At 48.0% G+C, this 10,181-nt stretch overlaps 1 protein-coding gene across 1 annotated transcript; it reads left to right on the top strand.

Annotated features, from left to right (window-relative positions):
* The first annotated feature begins 1,779 nt into the window (after positions 1–1,779).
* On the top strand, positions 1,780–8,484 carry dusp1 (dual specificity phosphatase 1). The gene is made up of 4 exons (XM_041869872.2): positions 1,780–2,465; positions 2,938–3,080; positions 3,581–3,800; positions 7,906–8,484. The coding sequence occupies exons 1-4, from the start codon at positions 2,054–2,056 to the stop codon at positions 8,265–8,267; spliced, it is 1,137 nt and encodes a 378-aa protein (XP_041725806.2). The 5' UTR covers positions 1,780–2,053; the 3' UTR covers positions 8,268–8,484.
* Positions 8,485–10,181: the final 1,697 nt, after the last annotated feature.

The raw sequence follows: 10,181 nt of genomic DNA, 5'->3' as shown, positions 1-10,181 counted from the left end.
ACATCCTTCTGGAGCCATGACCTATATTATACATCCTTCTGGAGCCATGACCTATATTATACACATCCTTCTGGAGCCATGACCTATATTATACATCCTTCTGGAGCCATGACCTATATTATACATCCTTCTGGAGCCATGACCTATATTATACATCCTTCTGGAGCCATGACCTATATTATACATCCTTCTGGAGCCATGACCTATATTATACATCCTTCTGGAGCCATGACCTATATTATACATCCTTCTGACTCCATGACCTATATTATACATCCTTCTGGAGCCATGACCTATATTATACATCCTTCTGGAGCCATGACCTATATTATACATCCTTCTGACTCCATGACCTATATTATACATCCTTCTGGAGCCATGACCTATATTATACATCCTTCTGGAGCCATGACCTATATTATACATCCTTCTGGAGCCATGACCTATATTATACATCCTTCTGGAGCCATGACCTATATTATACATCCTTCTGGAGCCATGACCTATATTATACATCCTTCTGGTGCCATGACCTATATTATACATCCTTCTGGAGCCATGACCTATATTATACATCCTTCTGGAGCCATGACCTATATTATACATCCTTCTGGAGCCATGACCTATATTATACATCCTTCTGGAGCCATGACCTATATTATACATCCTTCTGGAGCCATGACCTATATTATACATCCTTCTGGAGCCATGACCTATATTATACATCCTTCTGAGCTCATGACCTATATTATACATCCTTCTGGAGCCATGACCTATATTATACATCCTTCTGGAGCCATGACCTATATTATACATCCTTCTGGAGCCATGACCTATATTATACATCCTTCTGGCGCCATGACCTATATTATACATCCTTCTGGAGCCATGACCTATATTATACATCCTTCTGGAGCCATGACCTATATTATACATCCTTCTGGAGCCATGACCTATATTATACATCCTTCTGGAGCCATGACCTATATTATACATCCTTCTGGAGCCATGACCTATATTATACATCCTTCTGGAGCCATGACCTATATTATACATCCTTCTGGTTCTTGTTCAGTCTGCTCTCTCTGATGCCATGATGACCTATAATACATCCTCCTGTTGTTTTGCAGACAGAATCCAGGATCCTGTTCTGGTGCAGGAAATATTGGAGGAGCACAGAATATTTCTCAGTCTGTGTTAACCCCGGAGAGTGTTACCAGAAAGCATGCCTAAGATATAAGTTATGTAAAACAAGTCATGACCATACCATACCATACCATACCATACCATACCATACCATACCATACCATACCATACCACCACCCCCCCCACACCACACCACACCACACCACACCACATACCATACCATACCATACCATACCATACCATATCAGTAATTGTAAGCACCACTTCACCAGGTCCAATTCCTGGTACATGAATGTACTTTGTGTGATAGTGATTGTGATAGCCATTATATAGAGATTATTTTAAAACTTTTGTGTTTGTAATGTTTACCTATTAATGTCTGATTGTTTTTGTTTGTTGTTGTTTTGTTGTCACTTGCTTTGGCAACATATGTTTCCCATGCCAATAAAGCCCCTTTGAATAGAATTGAGAGAGAGGAGGGGGTTGGCTTGGCTCCAAAGCACTATGACGTATGTGCAAACTGGAGCGGGCAGTGTGCCAGGAAGGGAAGTCTGACGTCAGTGGTTTCTCCTTCACGGGGTACTATATAAGTCATTTTCACAGGCTTCTTTCAGAACAACCTCGGGACTGAAAAATAATACTTTTATAAACAAGAAACAACCAAAGAAAATACACCCGAGAAGAGGGACGGATTGTTAATTTTTTATTCTAAATTTATTCATTGTTACTGATTTATTTATCTCTCAGTTTACCTTCATTTTGGGAAAACCTCAAATAAGCTAAGGAGAACAAAATAACATTCAACTGTTTCAAAATAAGAAATCTACTTGTGACTTAAAAGAAGAAAACCTCACAAGTGTTTAGTGACACCGACCACCCAGGGGTTTCTTTGCCTTTTCCACAGCCTATGTATTTGGATTTGGCATTTTCCGCCCGCCGCCCTCCTACTATGGTGATCATGGAAGTCCCCAGCATCGATGCCGTGTCCCTCCGCGGGCTGCTGGAGGGGGAAGACCCGGGCTGTCTGGTCCTGGACTGCCGCTCATTCTTCTCCTTCAACTCCTCTCACATCTCCGGGTCCACCAACGTCCGCTTCAGTACTATAGTCCGCCGGAGGGCCAGAGGGGGGCTGGGGGTGGGACACATCGTGCCCAACGAGGACACGCGGAACCGGCTTCTCTCAGGGGAGTATCGGTCAGTGGTGTTTCTGGATGATCGGAGTTTGGACTTCGGCCAAGTGAAGAAGGACGGGACTCTAATGCTCGCCGTGACAGCTCTGTGCCGAGACCCGTGTGGAGCCAGTGTCTTCTTTCTCAAAGGTAATTAGATTTATTATAAACGTGTTATAGTAGCTTTTTTATGTAGCCTAGGCTTCTCCATGTTGATGAAGCAATCGGCGCACAACAAATGTGCCGTAGCGTAGGCCTACGTCAGTTATGAGGTGAACGCTGTGACTGTGCCAAAATAGCCACTATACAGCTGCTTGTAACTGACGGGACTGTTGGACGGTATCCTTACGTCCTGTAACTGAGATGGTGACGGGACTATTGGACGGTATCCTTACGTCCTGTAACTGAGATGGTGACGGGGCTGTTGGACGGTATCCTTACGTCCTGTAACTGAGATGGTGACGGGGCTGTTGGACGGTATCCTTACGTCCTGTAACTGAGATGGTGACGGGACTATTGGACGGTATCCTTACGTCCTGTAACTGAGATGGTGACGGGACTGTTGGACGGCATCCTTACCTCATTTAGCGGTATCCTTACGTCCGTTCTTGTCATTGTTTAGGTGGTTTTGACACGTTCTCCTCGGAATATCCAGAGATGTGCACCAAGCCGTCAGCTCCACAGGGACTGAGTCTGCCCCTCATCGCCCGGCCAGACAGCGCCGACCCCGGCTGCAGTCCATGCAGGACACCGCTTTATGACCAGGTAGGTTTTCTTTTTAAACATGTATTTTGTATGTTATTACTGTGTAACAACACTTTTACCTGTATAGTAAATAAACCAATGTCAGTGTGTCATCAAACAATAGATTCTGCCATCTTAAACTAACCTCAATTTGGTAGGCTATAATAATATGCCATTTAGCAGACGCTTTTATCCAAAGCGATTTACAGTCATGTGTGCATTTCTTTACGTATGGGTGGTCCCGGGGATCGAACCCACTACCCTGGCGTTACGAGCGCCGTGCTCTACCAGCTGAGCTACAGAGGACCACATAGGCATACGTATTTATAGGCTTGGATTTGACATTGGTTTCTGTTCCTATCTTCATCTCCAATAACACTTTGACACGTTATTACTCTCAAAACAGTGTCAGTGTGTCATCAAACTATATATTTTGACATCTTAGACTAACTTTATTATAGCCTAACTCTTTAGAGCTGGTGGTTGACTGTTTTCTGTCCTGTTCCACTCCTCCTCTCCAGGGTGGTCCAGTGGAGATCCTTCCCTTCCTCTACCTGGGCAGTGCCTACCATGCCTCCAGAAAGGACATGTTAGACATGCTGGGTATCACTGCTCTTATCAACGTGTCAGCTAACTGCCCCAACCACTTTGAAGAGTCCTTCCAGTACAAGAGTATCCCTGTAGAGGACAACCACAAGGCTGACATCTCCTCCTGGTTCAACGAGGCCATAGAGTTTATCGGTGAGTGTCTTAACTGTCTTAGGCTACATTTACATTACATTTAGCAGACACTCCAATCCAGAGCGACTAACAGTCAGTGTATTCAACTTCAGGTAGCTAGGTAAGAAAACGTATTGAGACTTTGGAACTACGTATAAGGTTATATCTGACATTTTTGTAAACAATTAGCTATTCACATATAATTTATCTTTAGATTGTTATTCATATGTCTGTGAAGTTAGATTTTTGAAAAAGTACATTTTAAGTGAAAAAAAAATGGAAAACTAGAAAATTCTATCTGCATAAACCCATTTGAACTTGGCGCTCTAAGGTTCCATCTGCAAGCCAATCACAAGCCTGAACAAATACAGACGGACCAATCAGAACATGTCTTTGCCATCTCCCTCTAAGCATGGTCTAGGCTAGTCTAGCCAGCGATAACGGCACGCAAGCAAAATAAAAAAACAACACTGTCAGAAATCTTAAAGTAAATGGCGTGGCCACATCGTTGTTCCGTGATTACAGTAATTCGTCTGATGATCATAATGCATTTCTTAATGTATTTGATGATGTGTTCTCTATCTCTATCTTGGTAAAATAGTGTTATTCTATCATTTATTTATTTAAATAGCTACAGTTGTCTTAAAAACGTCTAATTCAGAAGTATCAGATTGAACTATATGGCTGAACCCAGATTGACATTTCAGAGCCATAAGGTTCTATCTGCGATTGCACCCCCATAAAAAATAAACTGAATTTGGGGATTTTGATACTCTGCACTTTAGGTGCCTTTAAGATGAGGACCTTAATGGGTTTATGAAAGAAGAATTCACTACAAAACAGTTCTGAGATGTGAAAACTTTGATGCTCAATATCTCAGAACTATGCTTTGCGCAGGTCACGATATCACGGTCATTGTAAGTAGCTAGCGAACTAGTTCAGTTTTAATTCTCTCATAGCTCTAGTTAACTGACAAACAGAGGACACAATCACCAAGCAAGGCAACCGCAGCTGTAGTCATGGAAGCCATTGGCTTGGCGGGAAAACAAACTACTGCAACTCAACAGCCAACCCCCTCCCTCTCTCCATCCCTCCCTCCTCTCCTCCATTCAATGACTTGGATTTCAATAGAAAAAAGTTCCCTCCAAAACCCCGACCAGCTGTCTGAGCCAGGGCTCCCTGCTCCACCACAATGGTGGTGACATCATCACACCCCATCCACCCCTCTACTAGACCCCCTTTTTAAAGAGGTGGTCCCTTATGATGTGGGAGCCACGAAGCAGACCCAACAGAGGGTCCCTTATGATGTGGGAGCCACGAAGCAGACCCAACAGAGGGTCCCTTATCATGTGGGAGCCACGAAGCAGACCCAACAGAGGGTCCCTTATCATGTGGGAGCCACGAAGCAGACCCAACAGAGGGTCCCTTATCATGTGGGAGCCACGAAGCAGACCCAACAGACCCAGGCCTCATGTGGTAGCAGGCAGCCAGAGAGAGAGAGAGGCTGGATCCCAAATGGCACCCTATTCCCTTTATAGTGCACTGCCCTGGTCTAAAGTAGTGTTAACCCTATGGGCCCGGGTCTAAAGTAGTGCACTATAAAGGGAATAAGGTACAGTTTGGGACGCAGCCAGAGAGAGGCTGATGGTTGAATGCAGCTCCCTCCTCTCCCCTCCATCTCTTTGTTCTGTCGGGACAAAAGGCAGTTTTCTCCACCAGGCTCACGGCCGGCCTTTCTCCCAGATTAATAACCCCAGCAGGGGGGCAGCTAACCCCCCTTTGTCCCCTTCTGCCCCCCTCTCCATGGGGAATAGCCCCCCCCCCCAGACCCATCTAACTGCCCCCTACCTGGGTTAATGAGATGGGTCCGTTAGCAACACTATGGAGGGTGATTTGGCAACTGAAAGTGTGTCAGGAGGAATAACCTACATTTCTGTTGGTCACTTCCTGCTGTGGCTTAGTAGGCCTACCGACTGCTTCCTGCTGTGGCTTAGTAGGCCTACCGACTGGGCAAAGAGGATGTTGGTCACTTCCTGCTGTGGCTTAGTAGGCCTACTGACTGGGCAAAGAGGATGTTGGTCACTTCCTGCTGTGGCTTAGTAGGCCTACCGACTGAGCAAAGAGGATGCTGGTCACTTCCTGCTGTGGCTTAGTAGGCCTACCGACTGAGCAAAGAGGATGCTGGTCACTTCCTGCTGTGGCTTAGTAGGCCTACTGACTGGGCAAAGAGGATGTTGGTCACTTCCTGCTGTGGCTTAGTAGGCCTACTGACTGGGCAAAGAGGATGTTGGTCACTTCCTGCTGTGGCTTAGTAGGCCTACCGACTGAGCAAAGAGGATGCTGGTCACTTCCTGCTGTGGCTTAGTAGGCCTACTGACTGAGCAAAGAGGATGCTGGTCACTTCCTGCTGTGGCTTAGTAGGCCTACCGACTGCTTCCTGCTGTGGCTTAGTAGGCCTACTGACTGAGCAAAGAGGATGTTGGTCACTTCCTGCTGTGGCTTAGTAGGCCTACTGACTGGGCAAAGAGGATGTTGGTCACTTCCTGCTGTGGCTTAGTAGGCCTACCGACTGCTTCCTGCTGTGGCTTAGTAGGCCTACCGACTGAGCAAAGAGGATGCTGGTCACTTCCTGCTGTGGTTAAGGCTTCCACATGCTTCAGTTCGGCTGGCACCTAACCAAACTCGTCTAGGGTAACCGAACGAGTGTGCTCGCATACTCGCTTGAAAAACAAGAAAAAAGCGGCAATAGTACTGTTTGTACATTTTGAGATGCCGTAGCCAGTATACACTTCCTCAAAATAGTCAGAATTAATCTAAGATATCTCAAGAAATGTCATTAATTTGGATGTTTTTGCAGAGGAAATCTTAGTCGCACAATTTGACATCTAACTAAGATGTTTGGTGCAGTATTTCTCAATGAAACAATGTGCATGAAAACGAGTCGTCTCTGAACGACAACAAATACTTTATTGAAGAATCCCTACTGTTGATCAATCACCGACGAAGGGGCTACCAACTTCGGCTTGCCTCGAGAAAACATTTTGTGTGCCTGAACAGCTGAAAAAAACCTCACCGAAGTCCAAAACGAAGAAAAACATCACAGAATTGTCACAAAATCGTCATAATATATGTACAAACTGTTCCGGCTGGGAAGCACGCAGATGCCTTTAGGAGGTCTACTGACTGAGCAAGGAGGACAGTGTAGACAGACTTATGACAGACTTGTTAGTTTAACTGCTATATCAATAGCTACTTGTTAGTGTAACTGGAATAGCCATAGCCAGGCAATTGTAATATATAATACTGTGTAGGCCATTTAGCAGACACTTTAATCCAGAGCAATTTACAGTCATGCGTGCATACATTTTACATATGGGTGGTCCCGGGAATTGAACCCACTACGCTGTCGTTACAAGTGACATGCTCTACCAACTGAGCTACAAAGGACCAATGTTAATCTAACACAGTCAAAGAGAAACCTTTTAGAATCTGGCAACAACTTACACAACTGTCCCACACTTACAGAAGAACTAAGTTGAATATTTTTCATTGACACATAGTTGAACGTTGTACTAATCTCCCCTCTCCTTCTCTCTCTCCTATAGACTCCATCCGTACTAATCTCCCCTCTCCTTCTCTCTCTCCTATAGACTCCATCCGTACTAATCTCCCCTCTCCTTCTCTCTCTCTCCTATAGACTCCATCCGTAATAATCTCCCTGTCACACCCTGGCTCTGGGACTCTATATGTTGAGCCAGGGTGTGTTCATTCTGTGGTGTTCATTCTAGTTTGTTGTATTCTATGTTTGCCTGAGTGACTCCCAATCAGAGGCAACGAGTGTCAGCTGTTGGCTGGTTGTCTCTGATTGGGAGCCATATTTAAACTGTCTGTTTTCCCTTTGTGTTTGTGGGTTTTTGTTCCGTGTCGGTCTTTGTTACCGTTGGACGTTACGAGTCGTTTATTGTTTTGTTCGTGCTTTAATTAAATAAAGTCTAAACATGTTCGTTCAACACGCTGCGCATTGGTCTACTTCTCTCCCTGACGATCGTGACACTCCCCTCTCCTTCTCTCTCTCCTATAGACTCCATCCGTACTAATCTCCCCTCTCCTTCTCTCTCTCCTATAGACTCCATCCGTAATAAAGGCGGCCGTGTGTTTGTCCACTGCCAAGCCGGCATCTCCCGCTCCGCCACCATCTGTCTGGCCTACTTGATGAGGACCAACCGCGTGAAGCTGGACGAGGCCTTCGAGTTCGTCAAGCAGCGGCGCAGCATCATCAGTCCTAACTTCAGCTTCATGGGCCAACTGCTGCGGTTTGAGTCCCAGGTCCTGGCTACGTCGTCCTGCTCGTCGGAGGCCGGGAGTCCTGCCCTGGGGAAGAGCAGTACGGTCTTTAACTTCCCAGTGTCTATCCCCATCCACGGCTCTGCTGGACATGGACAGCTCTCCTTCCTCCACAGCCCCATCACCACCTCACCCAGCTGCTAAGGTGGAGAGTAGGATCATATGGAGGGTTGTCTGTCTTAGCCTGGACTTGAACTGTACTGTCACAATACTGGTAGTGCCAGGGTAGTGCCAGGGTAGTGCCAGGGTAGTGCCAGGGTAGTGACAGGGTAGTGAGTGACAGGGTAGTAACAGGGTAGTGCCAGGGTAGTGCCAGGGTAGTGCCAGGGTAGTGACAGGGTAGTGCCAGGGTAGTGCCAGGGTAGTGCCAGGGTAGTGCCAGGGTAGTGACAGGGTAGTAACAGGGTAGTGCCAGGGTAGTGCCAGGGTAGTGCCAGGGTAGTGACAGGGTAGTGCCAGGGTAGTGCCAGGGTAGTGAGTGACAGGGTAGTGAGTGACAGGGTAGTGACAGGGTAGTGCCAGGGTAGTGCCAGGGTAGTGCCAGGGTAGTGCCAGGGTAGTAACAGGGTAGTGCCAGGGTAGTGCCAGGGTAGTGCCAGGGTAGTGAGTGACAGGGTAGTGAGTGACAGGGTAGTGACAGGGTAGTGCCAGGGTAGTGACAGGGTAGTGCCAGGGTAGTGACAGGGTAGTGCCAGGGTAGTGCCAGGGTAGTGACAGGGTAGTGCCAGGGTAGTGCCAGGGTAGTGACAGGGTAGTGCCAGGGTAGTGCCAGGGTAGTAACAGGGTAGTAACAGGGTAGTAACAGGGTAGTGCCAGGGTAGTGCCAGGGTAGTGCCAGGGTAGTAACAGGGTAGTGACAGGGTAGTGACAGGGTAGTGCCAGGGTAGTAACAGGGTAGTGCCAGGGTAGTGCCAGGGTAGTGCCAGGGTAGTAACAGGGTAGTGCCAGGGTAGTGCCAGGGTAGTGACAGGGTAGTGACAGGGTAGTGCCAGGGTAGTGCCAGGGTAGTGACAGGGTAGTGCCAGGGTAGTAACAGGGTAGTGACAGGGTAGTGCCAGGGTAGTGCCAGGGTAGTGCCAGGGTAGTGACAGGGTAGTGCCAGGGTAGTGCCAGGGTAGTAACAGGGTAGTGCCAGGGTATGCCAGGGTAGTAACAGGGTAGTGCCAGGGGTAGTGACAGGGTAGTGACAGGGTAGTGCCAGGGTAGTGCCAGGGTAGTAACAGGGTAGTGCCAGGGTAGTGACAGGGTAGTAACAGGGTAGTGCCAGGGTAGTGCCAGGGTAGTAACAGGGTAGTGACAGGGTAGTGACAGGGTAGTGACAGGGTAGTAACAGGGTAGTGCCAGAGTAGTGCCAGGGTAGTGACAGGGTAGTGCCAGGGTAGTGCCAGGGTAGTGCCAGGGTAGTGCCAGGGTAGTGCCAGGGTAGTGCCAGGGTAGTGCCAGGGTAGTGCCAGGGTAGTGACAGGGTAGTGCCAGGGTAGTGACAGGGTAGTAACAGGGTAGTGCCAGGGTAGTGCCAGGGTAGTGACAGGGTAGTAACAGGGTAGTGCCAGGGTAGTAACAGGGTAGTGCCAGGGTAGTGCCAGGGTAGTGCCAGGGTAGTGCCAGGGTAGTGACAGGGTAGTGCCAGGGTAGTGCCAGGGTAGTGCCAGGGTAGTGCCAGGGTAGTAACAGGGTAGTGCCAGGGTAGTGCCAGGGTAGTGCCAGGGTAGTAACAGGGTAGTGCCAGGGTAGTGCCAGGGTAGTGCCAGGGTAGTAACAGGGTAGTGCCAGGGTAGTGCCAGGGTAGTGACAGGGTAGTAACAGGGTAGTGCCAGGGTAGTGCCAGGGTAGTGACAGGGTAGTAACAGGGTAGTGCCAGGGTAGTGCCAGGGTAGTAACAGGGTCATTGCCAGGGTAGTGCCAGGGTAGTGCCAGGGTAGTGCCAGGGTAGTAACAGGGTAGTAACAGGGTAGTGCCAGGGTAGTGCCAGGGTAGTGCCAGGGTAGTGCCAGGGTCATTGCCAGGGTAGTGCCAGGGTAGTGCCAGGGTAGTGCCAGGGTAGTGCCAGGGTAGTGA

The sequence above is a fragment of the Coregonus clupeaformis genome, unplaced genomic scaffold (genome assembly GCF_020615455.1).
Source record: "Coregonus clupeaformis isolate EN_2021a unplaced genomic scaffold, ASM2061545v1 scaf0022, whole genome shotgun sequence".
NCBI classification, from domain to species: domain Eukaryota; kingdom Metazoa; phylum Chordata; class Actinopteri; order Salmoniformes; family Salmonidae; genus Coregonus; species Coregonus clupeaformis.
Note: the sequence above shows the minus strand (reverse complement) of the source record. Positions and strands in the feature narration are given on the sequence as shown.

Bases quoted from the DNA above. Each gene is read 5' to 3' on its own strand.
- dusp1 (XM_041869872.2), top strand. From the start codon at position 2,054: ATGTATTTGGATTTGGCATTTTCCGCCCGCCGCCCTCCTACTATGGTG. The intron at 2,466-2,937 runs GTAATTAGATTT...GTCATTGTTTAG, and splicing joins CAGTGTCTTCTTTCTCAAAG to GTGGTTTTGACACGTTCTCC. The intron at 3,081-3,580 runs GTAGGTTTTCTT...CCTCCTCTCCAG, and splicing joins GGACACCGCTTTATGACCAG to GGTGGTCCAGTGGAGATCCT.